Below are 25,758 nucleotides of genomic sequence, written 5' to 3'. Positions count from 1 at the left end.
AGGTGGGATCTCCGTGTTGTTTTAATGTGCATCTCTCAAATGACCAGTGGTGTTGAACATTTTTCATATATTTATTTACTATTTGTATTTCTTTGTCTGAGAAGTGTGTACTCATCTCAGATGCCCAGCTTTGGATTGGGTCTTTCTAATGGAAGATGTTAAACTATTTGATGACTGTGAAGACATTTTCTCTCCAAGTTAGAGACTTTCTATTAAGTAGCATTTGTAATACTAGCACACTAGTGATGGGGCCTTACCCATCCTTTATCAATATTTCTCTGGATTTCTTCCCCAACCTCTATCTTTACTTTTCTGCGAGCAAGGAAACTGTTTGATGTTTTCTTTCTTTCTAGCCAGGTAATTAGAAAGAAGAGGAGGTTGGACAGGCTAGGTGGAGTTGATATAAAGTTGCTAAGCACTCTACATAGCCTATGAAACACCATATTGGTAAAATCCAGACCTGGAAACCATGGGTATTTGTCTACTTCTCTGTGGGAAGAGGAACTGGTGGGGACAAATGAGGATCCTGCGATAAGAGGACAGTGAAGCCTGTGTTTCCTTGGGCAGGGCTAGAACCGGAGTGAGACAAAACTCACCTCATTGATCAAGTAAAATAATATTTAATGCAACATTTAAAAAGCTTAAAATTAATGTGATATCAATGATATACTAAGTATTAAAATATTGGAGTGGTAACTGAGCTCAAGGCAAACAAAATTTGGTAACACTGCTCCTTTCTGTCTTGTTCTACTCAGGCTTCCATAACAAAATACCATACACTGAGGTAGGCATGGTGGTACATGTCTTTAATCCCAGTACTTGGGAGGCTAAGGCAGGAGGATCACCATGATCATCATGAGTTCCAGGCCAGTTTGGGTTATATCATGAGTTCAGGGACAGCATGAACTACTGTGAGATTCTATCTCAAAACCAAACCAAAACCCAAGCCAAAAAACCAACCCATACCATACCAAAATCAAACCAAATAAGTATTTATTATTTGGCATAAGAAAGCAAAAGATTCAGATCAGGTTCTCTGCTTACTTCCACTCAAATGAAAAATTTATCTTCTCATATTAGGAAACTTAAAATCCCAGATCAAATTCCGCCATGGTTGGTTTCCAGTGAGGGTTCTCTTTTGGACTTGCAAATAGACACCTTTTGCTCTACTATTGGTTAGGAAATGGGAGACTTCCTAGATGACTGATCTGTCTCACCCATGGTCTGTATGGAAATTTTACCTTTGTCCTAATATTCATGACTGTATTTCTTTTTTTTTCTGATCCAAGATCTCCTTCTTCATCTATTTTGGCTGCTATAACTCCATGACTAAAATACCATGCACTGAGTAGCTTATAAACGAAAATTTACTCCTTGTAGTAGTGAAGCCTGAGAAATTCAAGTTTAGAGCACCAACAGATTCAGTGGCTGGTGAGGGCTTCCGTCTTTGTTGATATGGGGACCTCTAGTGCATTCTTAGATGGTGGGTGTAGAAAGGCAGTTTTCAAGAGCCTTTTTTATAACAGCACAGCACTATTCTTTTTTGGCAGAACTGGGGATTAGAACTCAGGCCCTTGCACTTGCCAGGGAAGTGCTTATTCCACTGAGCCATCTCCCCAGTCCCACAGCACTATTCTTATTACTTTTCAAAAATCATACTTCCTGAAATCATCCTATTGGTGGTTAGGTTTTGACATATGACATTTTAGGAATGCAAAAATTCAGGCCCTAGCAATCACATACTGAAACTTCCTTTTCACTGGAACCACCATCTTTGCCAAAATGACCAACACACAGGGCAAGAGGAGGGGAACCTGGTACATGTTCTCTAGACCTTTTAGAAAACATTGGGTTGTTCCTTTGACCACATACATGCAAATCTACAGAAAGGGAGAGATTGTAGACATCAAGGGAATGGATACTGTGCTAAAGTAAGGAGTGCCTCACAAATGTTACCATGGCAAAATGGGAAGAATGTACAACGTTACCCAGCATGCTGTTGGTGTTGTTGTAAACAAGCACGTTAATGGTAAGGTACTTGGCAAGAGGATTAATGTGCATATTGTTCATATCAAATACCCAAAGCATCAGGAGAGCTTCCTGAAATGTTTCAAGGAAAATAATCAGAAAAAGAAGGAAGCAAAAGAGAAAGATACCTGGCTTCAACTGAAGCGCCAGGATGTCCCACCCTGAGAAGCAGACTATATGAGATTCAATGGGAAGGAGCCTGAGTTGTTGGACACTGTTCCCTATGAATTCATGACATAAGCTGGGAACACAGCTCTGCCATTCAGCACCTAATTGGCAGCTTAAGTGTTCTAGGTCCTCCTTAAAAAAAAATTATCCTGTGTTGTAAGGATGGTTTTCTTATTTGAACCCGGATGTGGTGCCTTTTTACTTCTAAAATATTTGGAGCAGATTTTCACTGTACCTAATAATTGTGTCACATCTTAACTTTTCAGTGTTCTTTTTGTTCAAAGATATTGTTGAGGTATTGTGCATGTGTATTCCCAAATGTCCAAATATTTATGAAGTATTTCTATTGACTTAAAGATCCTGTAAATCACCACGGGGAATAGATTTAGCAAAATAAGCAGAAATCACTCAGTTAAACAAATGGAAGTCCATTGTAGGTAAATAAATTGTTTAAAACAAAAAAAGTCATGTATTGTGCTAAATTGCCACATTCCTTTAATCTGTTTTTTAAAAAATTTCCCTTTAATCTAGAATAGTTCTATAACCTTCTTTGTCTTTATTGACCTTATTATTTTTTTAAATACACAGACTAGCTTTTTTTTCCTGTATTTTAGGGAAGGGTCTACAGGGTATTCAGGGTCTCACTACTAGATCGGACTTGAAGTGATCAGCCTGTTTATAGCCTCCCAAAAGCTGGAATTACAGGCATGCACCACTACGCCCAGTTTCAATTGCCATCTCAGTGCACCCCGGGGGGCAGGCCCGGGGATGGAACCCCTGGCCCCTGCACCTGCTTGCAGGTGCTTTAATCCGCTGAGCTATTTGGCTGGCCACCAGACTAGCTATTTTGTAGAATGCATCTCAATTTAGGTTTCCAGATGCTTCCTTTTGTTTTGATTTAAGTCATACATTTCAGATAGAAGCATCATAAAACTGATGCCCCATATCAAAATCTTTTGATATTTATTATCACAATTTTGGTGATGTCTGGTTTGATCCCTTGAGTGGTGTCAGGCAGTTCTCTTCGCTGTAAGGGGAGTTTATTGCACTTTGAAATTGGTGAATGATTATGTGGAATATTTTATTTCTGCATATGCACATTTTCCCTGATAATGTTTTCAATTAACTGCTTTTAGTGTCCATTTATGCTTTTTGTCTCCACCTGTAACTCCCAACTTAACTTTCACTGTAAAGAACAGATTTGGTTTTTTGTTTTTCTTTAGTTATTGTAGGCAAAGTAAATTTTTGTTTTATTTTGACACTTACATGGTCCCTGGATTGTCCAGGGAGAATCTTTTCAAGTGAGTTCCTGGACATGTCTTTCTCATACCATCATCTTTGAGCATGTTCTTCCCTTCTGATGCAGTGAGGCACTCCAGCTCACTTGTAGTTTCCCAAAACAAGATGACAAAATCTAAATTTATTATTAACCATAGTCCTTCAGTAGGGGGTATTCTAACTGATAGTGGCATTTGTATTCCTGTGGACAGTGGGCTGGATGTTGTTGCATGCACAGTGCAGCATATTATTTCCATGATGCCGCCATGCTTAGCATCCAAAGACATCATCAGTGAAACTTCATTGAATCCAAATTTTGTTTCGGTTTTGCATTAGAAGCATGAGTGTGATTTGCGTAGGTAGACTGATGCATTGTTTGAGTTTAAGTGGTTGGTTGGCTTATTTGGTTCTGTTTTCTAAGAATAGCAATAAATTCCCACTTAACTCACTATGCTTCTGTTGGTGCTGCACTCAGCTCTATATGACTGTGTAGATCATAAAACATGGCCTCTTTTCCCCTAGATATTTATATTCTTGCATAAAAGGCAAGAAGAGCACAGACAAAGCCATGATAAATATTATATCAAACTATAACACTTAGTACTGCATTTTATGAGTGCCAGTAGAAGTCTGTACCAATCCTGAGCAGGAGGTTATTGGCCTTGAAGGTGGGCAAGACCAAAAGCTTATTAGGATGAGAGGTTTTTGTTATCTAAGATGAGTTCTATGACCATTATCTTACATGGAAGGATGAACCATTTTATAGATAACTTTTTATATCTGTACTAGAAATCTCTATGCAACACATATAGGGAGAAATGGGCTTACGTACATATACTTTTTTCCCATAATTTTATTGAGAAACAAATATCAATGAGACAGTTTCAAATCAAATTGGTAGGACAGTTTCAATAATTAACGCATTGCATACTCTATTCTAGTGGTTATTTGTTGTACAAGATGCAGACATGATATCCTATTTACAAACACTATTAGAACAAATCCCTCTATTCATTAAGAGAATGTAACTGTATATCTGTCCCAACCATTTTGAATACACAGATACAAAATGGACATTCATCTGTATCCCATTTTTTTGTTTAGTTCCATCATTTGAATATTATAGGTGTGTTAACACAGCAAAATATTCTAAAAGAGTCCAGTAGCCCATAATAGTATTGGGTCTTCCGCTTGACTTGCAGTGTCACAAATTGTTGACAAGAGTCCCCTACAGCTGAACATAACACTATGGCTTTACTTCTTATACTTCATTTTTATACTTTTCTGCTGGTTGGTTAAGACCAAGATAAAGCAAGACCTATGCAACAAAAGTTGTAGCTTTTGGATCTGATAAGGTCAGGGAAATCCCCTCAGGATTTATCCTGAGATCCTGTACCTCAGATTGTAGAACCTTTGTCAGTGTCAGCCATGTGGATGAATCACGGCCATTGCTTGGCCATGTTCTCTCTGTGAAAGCCTGAGAGAATGTTTTCTCTCCATGTGACTCTCCTTAGGCACACTCTACATCATCAATCACTTTCCTCTTTGGCCCCATAATCTCCTTGATCAGAAAATTTGGGACACTACTGAGTTACATGACGTCATGTAACTATTCTTTGAACCACTAAATTTCCATAAACAAACATTCCTTTGACCCCAGAGCAGGGCCGTGGTTGAAGCAAAAGGGCATGATTCTAGGTGATTATCTGGCCTTTTTCGTTCTCTAATGGCTCTAGAGCCAAAAGCTTAGTCTTACTCTGATAGCTTCATTTCCAGACCCTAGTAGAAAGAGTATTGCCTAGCAGAAAAGCATGCCAAGTTTTTTTTTTTTCAGTCCAAGTTTTATGTTTCTGCACTGTCTACACACAACACTGGTGTTTAGATAGGGAAATCATCTCCCATGGTGAGCTGTAGGCAAGGTTGGATCAAGGAAGACCTTCCTGACAACCCTAAAATGGCACTCTGACTTTCATTCTGTCTATGAGGATGAAATCTAAAGATCTGACTTATATTCTCCATGCTCCCTTCTTAGGCTTCACTGCTGGACTGATGAAGCCTGAAGCCTTATAGGTTGCAATTGTATCACCCAAGCAGGTGCTGGAATTCTGCCCCTTTTCTAGGGTAGGTTCTAGTGGAACTTGAAGGCTGTACTGAGTGAAGACTATCTATTGAGTCATGCAGCACATGCAGCTGAGATACCTGTGTGCATCCTGTGTGGAAACAAATAATTGGATTAGGGAAGTTCTCCTGAAATGAGTATGGGCTTGAGTTACAAATCCCAGAAATCTTTCCTGCCTTTGAGATTTGCTGGTAGGTCATGCTTGCCTTAAACTAAAGGGTCGGGCTTTCCTATAGGCACTTGGGTTCTCTATCTTGGGTAATCACCTCTTCATACGCATATGTTTAATCAGGAGCTGAAGGCTAGAGAAGCTGTATTAGAATATGTTCCTTGGCCAAGTAACTACTCTTGATGAATTTGTCCCCTTCTGTGATTATGCTGCAGGACTTTTGACATTGTTATATGTAATCCACTCCCCTATTAGTGGACATTCCTCCAAGTGAGGACAAGATTTGGCTCATGGTGGATATCACTGCTCCTGGGATCTCCTGGGGACAGGCTGGTGCTTTTAGAACTGCCTTGTGCCTTGATCTTAATTTATCTGTTGTATTCAATATCACTGGTAGCCGAGAAAAGGCCAAATACCTGACCTCCGTTCCAGGACTGATATTGCACCCACTCCAAACTTTCTTTGATCCTTGCTTTGGCAAACCAAGTGGGGGAACTCCTTAGCTTTATTTGGTCCCTAAATGTTCATTTGATTTTGTCAATTGGTGATATTTAGTCTTAGTTTTATGTGATTGCAATTTGGAGATTTGACAGCTCACTGGAAAGTAGCTGGTCAGATTGCTGCTTTTACCAGTGTCTATGAGAAGACTAGTTTTTTTTTTTCCTAGTCACTGCCTGGCTAATGAAATCTTTTGAGAGATGTAAACACAACCTTCTTTGGTATTTCTGGTTATTTGGACTTAGAACAATGGGCAAAGACTACTATAGACAGTTTGCAATATTCACGCTCTACGCACTTCCACTCCACATAAGGCAACATCTTGATTCTACTAATTTTAGACTATTTATTTAGAGCAGAGATCTGCAGAAATAATGTCTACTTTTGTAGGAAGCAAGAAAATGGTCATTAGTATTTGTAACAAGTTTCCTGTAATGAAGAGAATTATTGAGTTCCACGAGTGAAGACCAACAAACTTAAAAAAAAAAAAAAAAGAAGAAGAAACTTAAAACAACTCGGTGTGTAAAGTGCTGGTTGAGGGTTAGGAAGACACAGGTTTTAGATCATGTCCATATGTGCAACGTGACACATTATAAACTCAAGCCTTCCTCATCTATCTTTCATCCCTATCTGAAATCTTATTGTGTGAGCTATAAAATAATTCACTTTAAAATGTGTGTTACAAATACAATTTTGGTTGAGTCATCTTTATTTTTCTTTCTAGTTAGAATGGGGCTCTCAGAACCCAAAGGCTCCAAGTGGGTGGGGGATGGGATGCTGGAAATGAGTAACAGGTGGAGATCCTGTGTTCCTATTGAGGATATGGAGAAGATGGACTTTTTCCAGGTATTATTTTATATATGCTTATTTTTACATTCTACTTTATTTATATGTATTTTTCATTTTACATGGGGCTCTCTGACTGAATGAAGTGTTTTAGGGACTAAAACAAAGAGGAGCATTTAGAATGAATTAAATTCCAGTGATTCACTTATGAGGATAAGTTTCAAAGGATAACCAAAAAGTCACTAGTTTAAAAAAATATCAATAGTCTTAATGAATTTAGTCATAAAAACAAGTCTCAAAGAAAATATCTGTAGCTATCATGGTATGGTTTTCCCTCTGAAACCAGTTCCTGGAAAAATGAAGAAAATATCACTGAATCTGTATATTAAAAAGTGAAACACGCTTTTGTTCAGCCTTCTTTTATGACCACTTTCCCTATTTATATACCACTGTAAGGGGTATGGGTGGATTGAGGATATAAATATGGTGCACACCATCTTTTCAAGTTCTGAGGTCCTTTGGCTGAGGACAATCTTTCCTAGTAATTTTCTGACCCTAATTTTCTGGAGACATTGAAATTGCAAAACATGCTTGAGTTTTGCCTTTCCAGTTTCCTAATGCTGCATCTTGGTCAAGGGCAATGTTTTTGTAAGCATCCTGAGCCAAAGTGGAACTATTATTTTCTTTGCTGAACTTCCTGTGACTGGTCTCCTTGAGAAGCTCATTACCTGGCCTGGGCAATGGTTGGTATTTGGAGATAGGTTGGGACAGACTGCTCAGGAGGAAGATGGGGTAAAAACATAGCACTGGTGGTTGGCCTGAGGACTATAAACTAATGGGGTTAAGTCAGTTGCTCTTTGGTGAATGCCTTCAGTGACATGAGAATTCACCCCTAAACGTACTGAGAGTTAAGAATCTTAGTTTCAATCTGAAGACATGGCTGGTTTTAAGCACAGAAAATAATCTTTAAAAATCACTTATGCAGTACACTTGTTTCATGTTCCACTGTAGACCTACACTCTTGCAACCTAAAGGCACGGAGAATAATATTCAGATTTATAACGTGCATGTGGACAGGGTCCTCTCACAGATCTGCCAGGGAAGAGTAAAGCATAAGAATAAAGAAACTTTGTGAGGCTGTAGATGTAAAGAAACACTGAGGCCCAAGCAGGGCCAGAGTACTGATTTCACATAGGTGACCTTTGGAGTGTGTGGTGCAGCTTGTCAAGATTGGAGTGAAAGCAATTTTGGACCAAATCAATGGCGACCTTTAGATTTTGCTACCTGGAATCAGGAACAATGGGATGTTGCAATGAAGGTCATGAAACAAAGCAGAAAATAGGACCTGTGGTTGTAGCAGGTGAACTTTAATGACTGCCAAGGAGAACTCATAAGCCACCTGGATACCCTGCCAGCCAGAGGCCTGGGCCTGGGATTCCACAGGTCTGCTGCCCTGGGTTCAGAGCCAACAACTGTTGCTATTGTTGCTAAACCCCTCCTGTAACCCTTTTCCAGTTGGGAGAAGTAGGAGTGGTATAGGTTACTACTACACCTGAGGAGAGAGCTGCCCTGCATCCTGTTCATGGGGGAATTGCATGTTTTCTGTTACTTGTACATGGAAATTTATAGAGCTGAACTGAGTACTATTCTAAGAATTTAGAACATTCTTATGGGCCAAATGGGATAGAAATCTCTTACTGTAGGGAGACAAAGTTTCTTCCCTAGTAATTTGTTTTGTTTTTGCACATTGATAGTCTTCAGTTAAAGAGCATCCTTTCTTTCTTGTTGGCAAAATGTATCCCAAACTAGGGGTTTATAGCGCTACAGATATAGTTTCTGGTCATGTGTTTTCAGGAGTATTCTGTTCTTATTGCACACTTGGCTACTAATGGTGCAGTCATTCTATCAGTTCTTCAAAGTTTAAATTTGTTCCAGAGTGGAGACAATTTATATGTGTTGCTTTAGGGGATTAGTACTTGGCAATGCCTTTTCAGAGAACCATAGTGACATCCTGGGCTTTCTTATCTTCACTGCCTCAATAAGTAAGGGACCTGTATCATGCACTGGTGTTTAGTCTGACCTGGGTGCTGTCCAGTGAGAAACCTGAAGCATCATGTGCTGTTATACCAGTGAGCTCAGGGAAACCAAGGCTGTTATTTTTCTTATTCTTCTTGATGATACTCTTTGGATTTTAGCTTTCCGAGTAAAGCTTTCCTCTTGGCAAATGAAGAGAGGTTCATCCTCTTCAAGGTGTGAGTGAATAGCAGATAATCCTTTTAACACATCTCCAACACAGGCACATTAGAAGTCATGCAGCTCAGACCAAGTTCCCGCAGATGTCCTCTTCTTAGGAAGGCTGTGTCTGGCCCCACATTTTCTGTTATTCTTCTTGCCAGATACTTTACTGGTCCAACATGCCCTATGTCCTCATTTAAACTATGTTGAAGGCAAAAAATGAGATCACAACATGTGGACTTCTGTCCCACAAATGAGGAGGAGGCCACTCTTATACCACTGAGGTCTAGATTTGTGTTACATGGCTCTGCCTTGAGTCCTTTCTCCTCAATTTTTCTTTTTTTAAAATTTAATTTAATTTTATTTTGAAAAGTATGAACAAAAGCAAGAACAAAAATCAGAAACAAAGACAGAAACCAGGTAACATCCAACAATAGGCATGTTACAGATTTTCAGAACTCCTCAGTTTTTCCTTTGTCCCTTCTATGTAGAGAAGTCAGACATTGTTTGCCTTGATGAAGCCACAGGCCTCCCAGCAGTGAGAAATCTGTCCTTCATAGTTATTCTTAGACCTTAAGGCTGTGGGACTCATTGTGCAGGTGGCCTTGCTACCTTGAATGAGCAGTCCTATGAACATTGTTCACGTTGTAACACTTCTCCCTTCATTCTATGAGTTATGCCATATAGCCAGAATTTTATAATGTATTGTCTGCATATCTGTGATGCTAGGGGATGTGTTTTCTGCCCTTATGTGTAATAGTATAGTTTATAGTGCTATGGATCAAACTTAGCACCTTGATCATGCTAGGCAAGCATCCTACCACTCAGCTGCACCCCCACTTTAGATATAGTCAATACAGATACATCCTGAAGACTACAGAATGGAAATTAGGACTCTCTTGGAGAGTCTGTGTTGGGTGATGGTGCCACGTGGGTTTGCTAAAAGAAGTTTAACATCATTCTTGCCATGGAATGGTTTGGAGAAATTCGCGGAGAGAACTGGAGGCAGCCTGAGTTGTGGGACACAAATGCATAGTGTTCGCATCTTCCTCCTATCCTCTGCTGGCTTTCAAAGTCCTACAAGTCTGCTGCCCCATGAACCACTGATGGGAGTAATAGACAGAAAACTTAGCAGCTGCTGCTGTTAGTCTCAGAGTCAAAGGCCTCAGCAGAAGGACTCACAGCCAGGTTTCTGCCAAGGCTCTCGCCTTTTTTGAATGACTTGATCACACAGAGATGTTTCAAGGCTGGGTGCTCCCCAGCTGGAGCCCTGAAAATGCTTGCGTGGCATCCCTAGAGAAGCAAACTCACTTGAAAGAAACTCCCACAAAGTAAATCACCAGGACCGGATGGTTTTCATCCAAGAGTTGGGGAGGAAATGAAGTGTGAAATAGCACAGATACTGATGAAGACATTAGTTCTCCATTAAAACCACAACTGTGTCAGAGCAGAAGTTTGCTAACATGATGACCTTATTGCTAGAAGAAAGAGATTAGTGGCCTCTTTCAGGCCTCTGGGGAACCTAGACCACTTAGAAAAAGTAACATAAAATATGGGCAATGACATGATAGGCTTTATTTCTTCAAATCAAGTAAGAGGGATACCACGACAGTCCAAGCATGGCAGCACTATGGTGGAAACCTTAGAAAAGGAGTGATAGTGAATGTATAATACATATAATTAATCAGTCTGGTACTCTTCCATCTAAGTGTGAATTGGGCTCCATGCCTCTCCATTTTGTGCTTTCAAGTAATACCACATGATGATCATGATTGACACATGTTAGAACATATTTGCCTTCCCTACCCAAGTGAATATATTTCATTATGGACCACACTGTCTCCTAATTAAGTTATAATGACAAGAAGTAATTTTTTTACAGGTATTTTAAGAGCACTACAAGAGTCATGATCCACTCTTTCTTGGTAAGGACTGAGTAGCAGAGCATCTGCTCAAGGGATACATACTTTGTGGGAGAACTGAATTCTGACATGTAATTGCAATCTACACCACAGAAGGTCTTTCTGGAAAGAGAGGAAGTCACTTCCCTGAGGCAATAAGTAGCATGCTTTAGAAGGTCTTTTTAAGTAACAAGGACCATCTTTCTTCAGGCATTTTTCTGTGGAGTGAAATCCTAACACTGAGTTTTACCATAGCAGTGCTTCTGTGGGGCAAAGAAATGAGGTATCCTGAGCCCCAAAGAGAAAAAGAACAGGAAGGTTAGACCCCAGAGAAGCTGAATAATTTTATGGAAAACAAATCTGAAGTACCCTGGGACTGGGTTTTATGCCACAGTAGATGAAAAGACTGCTAATTCTGCCTCAGGCCTGGACTGCCAAGGGAGCTGTCCGCAGAAGTCTTTGCCATTGCATTCAGTAAAGCTTTCCATTACTGATAATGAAACTGTTTGATTATAATAATTTTCCTGCTCCCAAGTGACATCTATGTAGAAGGGCACATGCTGGAGTGATATCTCCAAGTGAAGTTAAAGAAGATAGCTGCCTGCTTTCATTTGGCACTGGGCTGTTTTGCTTGATCAGTGAATAGTTACTGTGTATCTTGATCAGCAGAGGATCAGAAAGCAGTGTGGATTCCTCAGAAAACCAGCATTAGTGTCCCATTTGACCCAGATATTCCCTTTCTAGGTATGTTCCCAGAAGAATTAAAAGCATCATACCACAGTGGTGTATGTGCAGATATATGTGAACACATCTTTATAGTAGCACAGTTTGTAATAGCTAAAACTTGGAAACAACCTAAATGCTCATCAACCAATGAATGTATAAAAAAGACGTTTTCCTTTTTTAAAAAAATGCAATGGAGTATTACTCAGCTATGAAGAATGACAAAATTGAGACATTTATAGCTAAATGAATGGACCTTAAAACTGTAATTATAAGCAAAATAAATTAGACACACATGTTTAAATATTATATTATCTCTTTGGTGTAAGAAACTGAAAATGTAAATAAGAACATAAATGTACAACACATATTATAAAAAAGGAGGAAACTGTCCAAAGGGAAATGGGAAGTGGGGAGGGGAAAGGGAAAGGAAGGAAAGGAAAGGAAAAAATGAGAAAAAGAAGGATGAAGTGAAAACTGAACTTTGTGAATGGAGAGAACTGGGGATTTGGAAAGAGGGGATGGGAATGGGGGAAAAATCAGAAGAAACAAGCTATATCATGTACAGATACAAATTTCTTGTAATGATTTTGACATGCAAACCTAAATTGTACCAATACAGGTTAAAGTTAGAGCTCTCTGAAATTAAAAAAATAAAGGAATATAGTAAAATGTACTTAGTTTGGGAGAAACACTAATTCAGTTATGATTTCACATTAGGTCACCAGTGGGAAAAGCAATTACAGTAGTTCAAAGGTCAAAGAAACAGTGACATGCTGAGGCCTATTAGTTAGCAAAACCAGCTACTGGCCCCCACTCCACCAAAAAGTATCCTGTGACCTGGGTTACATTTGGCGAAATCATAAGTGATGGAACAAAACACAGCGGAGGTCTTTTTATCTAGATCTTTGTATCACAGGAACCAATGATTATCATCTCCATTTTAAAGATGAGCCAGTGGATTGCCAGCAAGAGGAAATGGAATACACGATCCAAGGAAGACGTGGAGGAGAGAGATGAGCGCATCCAGGCCCCTAGTGAAGGCGGCTGCTTGTGTCATCATTTTGCCTTTGAGTCTTAGTTTCCTCATCTCTAATGGGCACTGCACAGACTTAGCACAGTATTTGGAACACACTGAGGAACTGCTGTGGTTTAAGTGATTATTTGTAATGCTGATAACTTACATTTCTAGGGCACTGTATAGTTTGGAACGTGCGTTAATTTGCATCATTTTATTCTGTTGGTGACTCATCAAGTTGGGTAAGCAGTAGGATTCCTTATTCACTTTATCAGACGGGTTGACAGCAACTCTACAGGCTTAAAAGGTCAAAGTTAGATCTCTCTTTACAGCTGGAACCAGGGTTCAAACTCTTGTTTTCAGACTCTCAATACAGGGTTTTTTTTTTTTTCATCATAGGATGAAAAATAATGCAAAGTTGACTCTATTTATCATGCATGTTAATGACAGCAGAACATCTTCAGTGTCGCAGGGTGGTAAAAATAGATGTTTCGCTGTGAGGGCAAGGAGGTTCTCGGCAGTAAACAAACTGAGCTCACCAAAGTGTCCTTTCCTCTGTCTGACTGGGTTGTGATGGCCTTTAGGAAAGCCTTGGCATGGACAGCCTGCTCACTTTTTCCAGCTTTCCTGAGGAGCTGCCTCTTGGTCCCAGTGCCAGACACAGGGTCTGCCTCAGGGGACATGGGGTAGGGCATTTCTTCTGAGGTGCCGGGACCACCAGTCATGAGGACATCTTTGGGGAAGGGCCCAGACTGTGTCTCCCAACAGCAAACTTGCTGGGTTGTGTGGTCTATATTAGGAAAAGCAGCCTGGTAGGCCTAGGGTTTCTGTGCTGTTGATATTTTCTTGAAAATTAGGGGAAGGAGAACAAGAGTGTGAGTGAATCAGGAAGACTAAGGGAGAAATCCTATTGTTATTCATGATGTGTAACTTATAATTCATGGACTTCTCCAAGAGAGGGTCTGAAATTTACCTCACATATATACATGCGTAGTCACCACAAACATAAGTAAGAAATAAGGAAATACACAGAGAAACAGAAGTGGCCCTGGTGACCATTTAACCCTCATTACTACTCTGGGACACAAAAGCATAGTTTTACTAAGATTACCATGACATTTTTTACCTCATTCTTTTGATTATTTTTTCCATTGTTAACTATCTGGCTGTGAAGAAATAGTATATTACAGCCAAAGCTTGGGCAAATAGACTTTGGTCCTCCCGCTGAAGAGAAATGATCAAGCCCTTGTACAGTTTGAACCTTTAGAGACATAGATCTCTTTGAGAATCCTTTAAATCATGTGCCTCCTCTTCAAGGAGAAATGCAAACTCTTACAACTTAACTTGTAGCTTTAGGTGACTAGTATACCCCGAATCTATCCATTGGTTTAAATGAATAACCTCTTCACTAATTATAAATTAATATTATATGGAAAAATTTTCTTTTAGCACCCATTTTTGATGACTATAGTTAAAATGGAGGTAGTGTCAGAAAAATCTGTTTTCTTAATGCAAGACTTCACCTATGACGTTCATATTTTAAATATTTACTCATTGCATATCCATTTCTTGTTCTATCTTAGTCTTTCATTTCTTTTGAATAAAAGCACCACATAGTGTATACTCCATTGCAATTAGTTTCTGATAATACAATAATATAATAGGGATACTTTGCCTTTGTTGTTAAGTCAATCTTAATTATATGTAAAATATAATATATACAGTAATACTTTAATATATACAACAGCTCATATGCCATCAATAAGATCTCATCCTTCAGACTTGTGAATTCTTAGAAAAAATCACTTCCACATGTTTCTAAAACTACTTAACATTTTTTAGTGGTTGGTGGTCCACTGATTTTAAATATCTGACCTGTCAAAATGCCATCTTTAGACTTCAGTGATGCATAGAGCCTTGGAATTAGTCAGGGCTGAATTTATTACAGAACAAAGAGAGGCGATGATTAACACACCCATCTGAGCAGTAGGAGGGAAAATAATCCTCGAATGGATTAGATGCCATGATCCTAAAACCACATTCTCTGAGTGTTGGGTCCTTGCCCAGAAATGAGGAGAAGCCAAACACTGATGCCTTTTCAATGACAGGGTGTCTCTGTGGAACACTAGTCAGGGACACATGGGCAGAAAGTTGGGGGTCAACCTTTCTTTTTCCCATGAACTATTGGGATTGAGATCTAGAGTCTGTGCAGTAACCCTCAAAATTAATGGCATACCCTATTTATGTTATACAGTTATCAATTTGAGTGTCTAGGAGGAAATTAGATGAAAGCATAAATAAATTGGACTTAATTTTTTTCACCACTAAAAAGAATTAGTATAATTTTTCATGACTCTGATAGACTACTTTTAAAACTAGTTTAGGCCAGGTATGGTGGTGCACACCTATAATACCAGCACTTGGGAGGCTGGGGCAAGAGGATCACTATAAGTTCAACCAGCCTAAAACATATAGCAAGACCCTGACAAAAATAAAAAGGGCTAGTTTAGTGAATGCCATGAAGACCAAGTGAATTATTATCACTGTCCCACAAAGTCAAATCACAGGCAAGCCCTCTTTATTCATTCACCAATAGTATCTTGTAAATTGTGACCGCTTCTGGGGTGTATTTCCAGAGAAATTTATCTGTGTATGAATAATCTACAAATAGAACCCTCAACTCATTTTCTGACTAATTTCCCCTTTACTTCTCTTTCTTGCTTTATAAAAAGTATGGATTTAGAAACAATAGCATTTCATGATGAGTGTTAGACATTAAATCTCTTAGAGGTCTCCTCCAGAAGGTTACACACCTGAGAAGCAAACCGACCGTTGAAGGAAAGTCATTTTGACCCCCATCCTCGGGAAGGAGGAGTGCTTGAATCCCAGGCCCAGGTGCTCAGGAAATCTCCCGTCAATCTGAGATGGGCTGGAACATAGTGCCATGTCCGAAGCTTCTAAATACAGTTCAAGCTGGGTCATCATGCCAGATGCTGAATTGGCAACGCTGTGGGAATTGAAGTGGGAACTCTGACAGTGCTTAAATGCCATGGCCCCTGTGCTCAAAGTCTTCCGAGGCTGGGGGCCGGGAGAGGCAGAGCAGAGTCTTACGGGGAGGAGGGAACGAGCGATGTTGGCAAGGAAATCCTGCTGCCTCGGCGATGCTGCGGCTCCTTCCGAGGGCCACAGACATGCAAGAACACACCAACTGTTTTAGAAGTTGTCACTCCTGAATTGCTGACACTCTTGGAGGACACTTTCTTCAGGGGTCATTCTAATGCTTCAAGGTAGGTAGGCCTGGGGAAGAACAGAGGCAGCTCTAGCCAAGAGGTTAGCTGAGAGCAGGTGGAATCAAGTGTCTTGGTGGAGATGACTGGAGAAGTCAGGATGGAGTTAGAATGCACATGTTGATTTGAGATTCCCTAATCAGCTTTCTTTACAGAATCACCTCACCCTCTTTCGCTTGGTGACCACCGAAATCCTTTGATGACTCTTTCCCATCTGGGAATAGTTTTATTTATTTTATTTTTTTGCAGAACCGGGGATTGAACTCATGCCCTTGCGCTTGCCAGGGAATCACTTATTCCACTGAGCCATCTCCCCAGCCCCTGGGAATAGTTTTAGAAAGAAAAAGAAGACAATAAAAACTCAAGAGGTGGGCTTTTCCTGGAAAGTCTGGAGACATGGGATGCAATAGTGGAATGTTAAATTCTGCAATAAACTTAAACTGGCTTAGTGAGCTGTAATTATAAAAGACAAGTCATTAGAATAGCACTAATCCAGGGTAACTTCTCTCACTTTTGACGCAAGTCCTATGCTCCCAAATCCACTACATTCTACTATCCAAGCATTTCATTTTAGGATTTCTGAAGTGGATGTGTGATAGTGGATGAGCTCAAATTTTGGAATGAGAATTATCTGGGTCTTTTTCTTCTGTTTTATAACTTCTACATAGGTGGTACTGAAAAATGTTACCTTGTCTAAGTCTCAATGGTCTCATTTGTAAATAGAGTTTAAAATGTTCCAATTGTGGGTCTTCCTCTTAGCTGCCTCACTGACTTTTAGGTCTTTTCTGTCTCCCTCCTTATCTTGATCCATTGGGGCCAGTGCTGTTAAAATGGCTCTGAAACTAGTCAGGGCTTCTTGAACCAGATTCTGTCTCTTTACTGTCGCTTGAACAGTGTCCCTGAGCTGCTTCTTCAGCTTTGGGTGCTCTATCTGCTCCTTGGTTCACAAGCAGAGTTTGCTTCTTCTCAGGCCCATGTCCTCACTAAAGATACATCTTTTTCTCATTAGTCTGCCCTCTTTTCTTTGTGTCATTTAGACCTGATAATTTTCCTCCTCCAACAGTATGGCAGTCATGATGAACCAGATAATCTTAAATAGACCCTTTCAACATAGTGTTTCTTGTCATTGTTTCTGTTCGCTCTGGCATTTTTTTTTATATCTTTGTTTTACTTTTCCTTTTTTTTAAAAAAATCATTGCTCAGAACATCAATTTTAATACATTCTTTACTCCATGCCTCAAAATATTTTCCTTACCTTGTAATCTTTTCCAAATTTACATTTTACAGTTTCTTTGTTGTGGTTGTGATTTTCTGCATTCAAAAGGATTCAAAACTTTCTTCCTTTCAAAGATAAATAGTGGAGCGGTTGGGAAATGATCAAACCCTATGGCTAGGCCCCTTTCCAAAAGATGAAAGAAACTGAATGTATTTCTGCTTGGTGCCTGGGTCAGTTGCCTGAGTCTTTTTGATTCTAATGATGCCCTGTGCTCTTTTCTTTACCCTGCAGTGTCTCTGAAAACTGCACAACACTGCAAATTTCAAGGCCCCTCCGGATGTGCAGGTATCTTCCAGATATAGCAGCAGTCTTGTCTTGGGGGAGGTGGGTGTCTCCGCCCTCTTTTCCCTTCTCAGCATCACGACCTCTAACATTTGTAGGAGGACTTGACTTTAAATTAGTTTTTTTTTTTTCCTCATGACCATGCACACTTTCTCTTCTAAGGTTTGTATAGAGAAGAGTTAGCATCTGAGAGTTTTCTAGAAGCTTGACCGTAATTGCCACTCACATAAATCACTGAATTCACTGACGTCATCTAAAGCCTCGGACAACTTTCAGGTCAGATCTTGTGAAAGGGTTTAGCACAACTTAAAGTCATGGAAGGAAGAGCCAGTAGGATTCCAAAAGTTAAGGTTATGGCAACCCGGAGATTTAATAGAGATCTTACTGAACATGGTGTGCAATTAAGAAACCTCATTACTAGAGATATATTTGTCTGCTGGAAGAAGATCAGAAGACTGGCACTCAGGATTCTTCATCTGGCACCAGACTACCCTCCCAGATCTTTTCTGCTTGTGTTTCTTCTCTTGTTTTGCTAAACTCTCAGCAAGTAATTAATTATTTGAACAAAGTAACATTTTCTTTATTGGATGATAAGTGCCAGACACTGTTTCAGGTACCGAGGGTATAAGTGGAATGCCACTGAGGTGAGTTGGCATAGGTTGCTGTTTTCTAAAGATTTCTGCTGGATTTTATGGCCTGCCTGTGTCACAACAGAATTGTCCTTCTCCTTTTCCATTTCTACCTTTGGATTTTTTTTTTTTTTTAATTTTTAGGGAAGGGTCTACAGTGTGTTCAGGGTCTCACTAATATATCGACTCATAGTGATCCTCCTGTTTACAGCCTCCCAAGAGCTGGGATTACAAGCATGCGACACCATGTCCAGTCCCTACTTTTGGATCTTATAGACATCTCTTACTTAGTCCCAGAAAGACCTAAACAAGAAGTTTTTCTCGCCTCTAAATTCTATGACATTTTGTTGCTATGTCTTTTGCATTGCAGTACATGAATGTTCTGTTTATATGTCCCGATGTTTTTCTATTGATATTTATGCTAATTTATATGCACATGCATCTTGCTAGCACTTCATAAAAGTTTTGTGAACTAAATACTAATGACATTATCATTTTACAAGTATTAAAAACTTAAGGAGGTTGGGCTGGAGAGATGGCTCAGTGGTCTAAAGCACCTACTTGAAACAAGCTTGGCAAAGCACAAGGACCGCGGTTCAATCCTCCAGCACCACATGCCAGCCAGCCCCGCCCCCTGGTGGGCTGAGCTGGCCACACACACACACACACAATAAATAAATGTAATAAATAAAAATAAATAAATATAAAATACCTTTATAAAAAAAAAAACTTAAAGAGGTTACATGACTTGCTCAAGGTTAGACTCTTGAGAGAGAAAAAGCTATGTCTAAAGCTTTGCTTTTGGATCCCAAGCTCTAGTGTGCTAGATGGCATGGGTTTAGACTTTTAGAACAGTCTGTCCTGTTTACCTGAAATATAGTGTAAACTGCTAGCGATAGAGAGCATGTCCTATTCAATTTGGGACCCCACATAGAACTGACATGTTGCCAGGCCAATGGTAGATGATAATTATTTTCTGAGCAAATAAATGATTGAATGGGTAAATTCAGAAGATTGCTGCAGAAGCGACTCTACAATTGTTAGACATGTTCACTAGGCAATATGCTTGATGGATAGATTTTGATCTTGGTGTAGCTGAAAGGCTCCTGAGTATCGCTTGAAGGGCATATATTCCTGGCTGTAATCACTTGTCTGTTTGAAGTTATCACCTCCAAGGACACTTTCTCCACAAGTCATAGTTAAATCACCCTTGTTATTTAGAAATTGGATTTGTTGTTCTTCTCCTTTGGTGGTTGAGCGTGTATTTTTTACTTATTAGTGATCAGTGGGGCATCTAACAAGGTATAAGCGTGGTGCTTCGACAGCATTTGGATGAAGGCTTACTCTTCACAGAAATTAAGAGACCATGATGGCAGACACATGGTGCTGCCATGGCAGCAGCTGGTATTGGGGGTGGTATGGGGAGGCTGGAAGCTGTGGCTACAAAGAGCAAGTAAGCACTGGCTTTGGGGTGACCTAATGTGTCACTTCACCCAGGAAAAATGCCAGGAGCTTGAGGGAGGGTTGTTCTGTGTTGACAGCTGCTGGCCTAAATTGACTGGTAAAATTCTAAGACCACCTAGTTGATCAAAATCAACATTTGATGAACCTCTCGTGGAAGAGGTATTTAGGTTGCATATTGACATGTGGCTGGTGGCCAAAATTTTCATTATTCTATTTATATATTATGTGTGCATTCACCAGGAATATTTACTGAACCAAAAATCAGTCTCACAAATTTTGCTTTTATGGGGAAAATAATATATTTGAAATTAAGAGAGTTTAAGAAAATCCAGTGTAATACAAACAAACAAAAAACTAAAGAAAATCCAGGGTCTCTCTCTCTCTCTCTCTCTCTCTCTCTCTCTCTCTCTCTCTCTCTCTCTCTCTCAATTTTCTTGACATTGGTGTATAGTTTTATACATTAATTTGAAATTTTTGTGTTCATAATGTGCTTTCACATACATTATGATCCTGTGAGTTCTCTTTAAGGACAGATACTCATTTAGGACCATCCAAAATTTTGGGACCCTGATCTCTGACCTGAACAAAGTCTAAGTAAAACAAATTTTGCACAAATAGGAAAGATTTCAGCTCTCTTTTTCTGTCTTTCTATATAGCATTTAAAGATTTTTCAAAGCCCAAACATCTTCCGTCTAATGTTATGTCGCTTATGGGTGTAGGTTAAAGCAAAAGGGTGATTTGACTGATACTGATCTTTAGTGACTGTCACCTTTGGATCTTTTACCCAGGTAGGACTGGGAATAGAAATAAAATACAGTGGTAGAGGCCTTTTATGCTCATACCGGGTTAATTAATAATGTTAGTTTGGTGAGGAGATAGATCTAAAATATTCCCAAAAACAACTATGTGAGTAGTAAGAGAGGAAAATTCCCATCTGACCTTCATTTGGGTTTTCTCTTCTCCCAAAGAACTGATGATACGTTGGCTTTCTTGGAGCTGTCTCCCTACTGAGCAGCCTGGAAAAAGCAACAGCTCTGCAGTTGTGTCTCTGAACGTGGGCAACTGTACAGAGTGGAAAGAACAGCAAGCTTATTGCCAGGCTAACTCACACCTTACACCAGCACCTCCTGGTCACACAGTGTGATTAAAGTCTTCATTCAGGCAAGCTTTGGTCTCCTTGCTGTAAAATGGTAGCAGTGATGCCCACTTCGTAAGGTTTCTGGCAAAATTACATGTGATAACAGATAAAATATCTGGTGCCTGCTATAACCTTTCCTCTTTGATTTTCCTTTTCTTTTGGCTTTACCTTCAAAGCAGGCTAGAAGGGAAGAGGTTGAGCATTTAGTGGCCTTGAAGCTCTGCCTGCTCAACAAGAAAGAGATGAAATGTTATTGCTGTGACTTCTTTACAAAGCCTTTTTAAAAGGCTCAGATCTCAGGGATGACTTGGAGTCTTGCCATCATTCTATGTGGCACTGAGAGGTGCTGACTGTGAGGTAGAGAATGCTTTGGGCAGTTAAAATGGTATGAGCTCTTAGCCCTCTTAATTGGCTTATTGGCACGGGTGTTGTGGGCTTCAGGTTACCTCCCTCTTTCTCCTAAAGAGAACTTGGAGGGCATGGAGAGCTCAAGGACTCCATTGCCTTATGGAAGTCATCTAACAGCCTCATTTTAGTGTTTGGTATCATCATAATTTTAGTTTAATCCAACTTGCATTATAGTTCATTCCCTTGAAGGTCTGGACTGAGTATCAAATTAGGGCTTAGGCCGTACTCAGGTCAGTGCCAAATGCTCTGCATCTGCCATATTTAGAATTACTCTATGAAAAGTTGCATCATCAGCTTTCTCTAGGCTATCTGATAAAGTCTGGCTTCCCAGAACTAATTTCTATTGCAGAGTTGTTTTAGCTGATTTTCTATTGCTATGGTGGCTTAGCACCTGAGGAAATTTATCTTGAAAGAAAGGACGTTTTTGGGGGCAGTGGGAGGCTTATGGTTTAAGTGATTCCAGTCCGTGGCCTTGGCCCTGTTGCTCCTGAGCCATCAGTGAGAAAGAATATCCTGGTGCAAGTCCATGTGAAGGAAGTGCTTACCTCAGGGTGCCTGTGATGCAAAGAGAGGGAGAGGGAAGGCGACTGCAGGGCCCCTCTGTCCCCTTCAAAAGCACTGTCTCAGGGACCTTGCTTCCTTTAAATAGGCCCTTTGCACATTTGGGAAGCTTCTACCACTTCCTAGTAGTGCCACAGGCTAACAACCAAGCCCTCAACACTTGAGCTTTTGGGAAGCATTTAAGTTCTAAACCATAGTGGAGGTCCTCTGGAAATAAGAGCTGACCTGAATCTGATACAGAGAGTACTGACAGGATCATATGATTTTGATGTTGGCCCTGAGATGAATGGGAGGTTTCACAGGACCATATAATTCTTGGTAAAAACTTGAAGACTGGGGAGCTAGATCAGAGTGGCTGTCTGTCTGTCTGTGACTCTTCTCTTGTTGCTGGGACAAATGCCTGACACCCAAAATGAAGGAAGGAAAAGTTTATTTAGCTCACAGTTAATGGAGGTTTCAGTCCATACTCAGCTGTTTCTAAGGCAGAGTGGCACATGCAGAGGGTAGCAGTTCATGGCTGTGGAAAGCAGCAAAACAGCAAGAGAAAAAGGGAGGAGTAATAGCAACAAAGGCTACAGTGAGCGGGTCTGTCTCCCTTAAATTGCATTTAGGCTATCCGCCCAGGCTGGGTGTAGCACTCACACCCATAATCCCAGCAGCACTCACACCCATAATCCCAGCAGCACTCACACCCATAATCCCAGCAGCACTCAGACTCATCATCCCAGCCTTGGATCATGAATTAATCACAAACTGTAGAACTGCACCTCAATGACTGCATGAGGATTTGGGGAGACAAATACACAGAAACTGTAACCCTGTCTACCAATATCAGAGAGGAAGAGCCACTAAATGTAGTCATGCATCAGTCTTTGGCAGAAAAAGATTTAGGTAAAGTGTTTGATTGACATATGTGGTGCATCGTTCTCCTTTAATGGGCCCAGCATTGTACTCCTTGAGGGAAAGTATGACAACTGGTGTCTACTTCTATGAAAGTACCATTCTACATCTGTAGTTGTCACCTACTGCCCATCTTCCACACTGCAACCAACCTGCCACATACCAAACACTCAGAAGATGTGGCAAAGCATTAAACTTGGCTTATGGAATTCATAGTCTAACAAGGAGTCAGAGCCATCATCACCTTCATTTAAAATAGAATTGCAATATGTAGAAAATGAAGACGAAACTCTGTATTCTGCTACTCATCATCCTCCAAACTCCATGTTCCCTAGCACTGCTTGTTTCCTGGTAGCCCAAGAGTCCACAGGAATGACTAGCACATAGCACATCTTTGGCAGATAGTCACTTAATAGGGTTGAACCTAATTTTCTGCCTTCATCTCTTTCTTCCTTTACATACTCTAATAAAACAATAGTGGTGAACGCTTTGGAGATTTCAGTGATGACAAAGAGCCTGGTGGGGTACATGTGCCACAGGTTTGCCTCTGCTCAAAACTTAGGCAATCCCAGTGTGCTTAACATTCAATAAAAATTCCCAGTTCTTTGTTTATGCCATTTCCACTACCTAAAACTTTTTCACCATAGTTTCTTTGGTAGGTATTGAACTTATTCTTCAAGTTTGTATCCAAGTAACACTTCCTGAAGCCTTTTCCCTTTTTAAAAATCAATTGCTTTATCTTTAAATTCCTTAAAATTTTGTTCCTACCTCTGTATAGCACCTAGCACAATCTTTTGAGTTTTAGTGTTGTTCCTGCTCAGTTTTTATCCATAGGTCCATTAGAAAATGTAACTAAATGTACCCTCATATGCCTGAAGTCCACAGGCAGTAGAACTGCTATAAAGTAAACTTATCTTAAGAAATATATGACATGGAGATAATCATGCAGGTTTTTTATACTATATAATGATATATATGTCTTAGCTTTACAGATAGTAAAATTTCAAAGTTCATTAACTCTTTGACACAGTTCTTTTGAGCTCACATTTACCTCACTATCCAGGATGAGTAGCAGTCACTATCAACACAATTGTTAGATTGTTTTATTGTAAAAATATAAATACAATTTAAAAAGATAAAATTTAAAACATAAAAATAAAATTTTAAGACTTAAAATGTAATTTTGAAATATATAAATATAATTTATTTATTTATTTAATTTTTATTTATTTATTTTGTATTATAGGGAAAGGTCTACAGGGTGTTCAGGGTCTCACTACTAGATCGGATTCATAGTTATATGCCTGTTTACAGCCCCCCAAGAGCTAGGATTATAGGCATGTACCACCATGCCCAGTCTCATTGAAATCTTCAAAGTGTTCACCACTATTGTTTTATTAGAGTATGTACAGGAAGTAAGAGATGAAGGCAGAAAGTTAAGTTTAACTCAACTAAGTGACTATTTGTCAGTCTTAATTGTAGTCTCAGTGCGCCCCGGGGGTGGGACCAACACAGTAGGCCTGGGGATCGAACCCCCGCCCCTGCGCCTGCTTGCAAGTACTTTGATCTGCTGAGCTATTTGGCTGGCCCTATAAATATAATTTTTTAAAGGGATAATATCTTAGATCTTTAGACCATGATAGTAAGTGTCAGGAAACTAGGTTCAAAGAATCAAAGAGACCTGAACAGATCCAGTGCTGGTGTGTAGCAGAGCTGTAAGTGTAACTGAGCTTTGTTCACTATAATAAATTCCTCAAAATTATCTATTAAGTATGGATGCAGATCGGCTCCCTGACTGTGAAAAAGTTATTTTATTTTTTTATTTTATAATTTTATTTATTTATTTGCATTTTAAAATATTTTTTTCCATAATTTTATTGATAAACAGATAGCAGTATTTTTTTTATTTTAAAAAGACAACAAAATCCCAATAAAAATCATACAGATTTTCAAAATAAGATGATAGGAAATTAACAATGGTTATTATATTGCATAGTGTTATCATCAATGGAGATGCTGAGATTACCAGATGCAAGCATAGAAAGTCAGTCAAACAATATAAGCACTAACTTTTCCTTTCAATGAACTAAGAGAAATTAGCAGTACAATTATCTTAGCTATTATATATATATATATATATATATATATATATATATATATTTATAATATCTAATTGTGACAGGCCCATTAAAATCAAAGCATGAGGAATTTAGGTATTTTCCTTTTATGGTAACCACATCAACTTGTTGTGCTTGGTTTCCCATTATAAGACCTGCTGGTCTCTAAACTGCACTACTAATCCACCCATGAAACATTAGAGTTAAAAGAGGCTTTATAGCATCTCTAATTAAATGTACATATTCTATGCTGTAAAGATTATAGAAATTGGGGACCTGAATAATTATGTGATCTGTGACTTGGCCAACATTGAATATGTTTAAGCCATGACAGTTTTGGGGATAGTTACACAGTTAGGAAGTGTTACAGAATTGCCAGCTCTTTGAATAGGATCATTTTGGGGAGAGCTGATCATCAGATCAACAGGCAAGAGACCTATGTTTTAAGCTGTTTTAAATTTCTTTTGCTTTCAATTTTCTCATCCACAAAATGGACGTAAAATATATGTTCCTGTCGCATCCATCAGAAGGCTATATTAGATGTGTAAATATAAATTAAGAAAATTGTATTGTGGGGCCGGGGAGATGGCTCAGTGGAATAAGTGCTTCCCTGGCAAGCGCAAGGGCCTGAGTTCAATCCCTGGTTCCACCAAAAAAAAAAAAAAAAAAAAAGAAACATTATTATTAACCACTAAGAAGAATATATGCAGCGTATTATTTGTTGAAACTGTACTTTCGATTTGATTTGAAACTGTCTCATTGCTATATGTTTA

General features: G+C 39.4%; 1 protein-coding gene across 2 annotated transcripts in view; it reads left to right on the top strand.

Annotated features, from left to right (window-relative positions):
• Positions 1-25,758, top strand: part of Tbx15 (T-box 15) — a 132,539-nt gene that overhangs the window by 37,600 nt on the left and 69,181 nt on the right. The window contains exon 1 of one of the 2 annotated variants that reach the window (XM_023706470.1): positions 15,985-16,210. The exons of the other annotated variant lie outside the window; for it this stretch is intronic. Within the exon in view, the coding sequence (XP_023562238.1) occupies positions 16,201-16,210 (10 nt within the window). The 5' untranslated portion in view covers positions 15,985-16,200. Of the gene's footprint in view, positions 1-15,984; positions 16,211-25,758 lie in introns of those variants that run through there. 2 annotated transcript variants of the gene reach the window in all.

The sequence above is a fragment of the Octodon degus genome, unplaced genomic scaffold (assembly GCF_000260255.1).
Source record: "Octodon degus isolate 3935 unplaced genomic scaffold, OctDeg1.0 scaffold00257, whole genome shotgun sequence".
Lineage (NCBI taxonomy): Eukaryota > Metazoa > Chordata > Mammalia > Rodentia > Octodontidae > Octodon > Octodon degus.
Note: the sequence above shows the minus strand (reverse complement) of the source record. Positions and strands in the feature narration are given on the sequence as shown.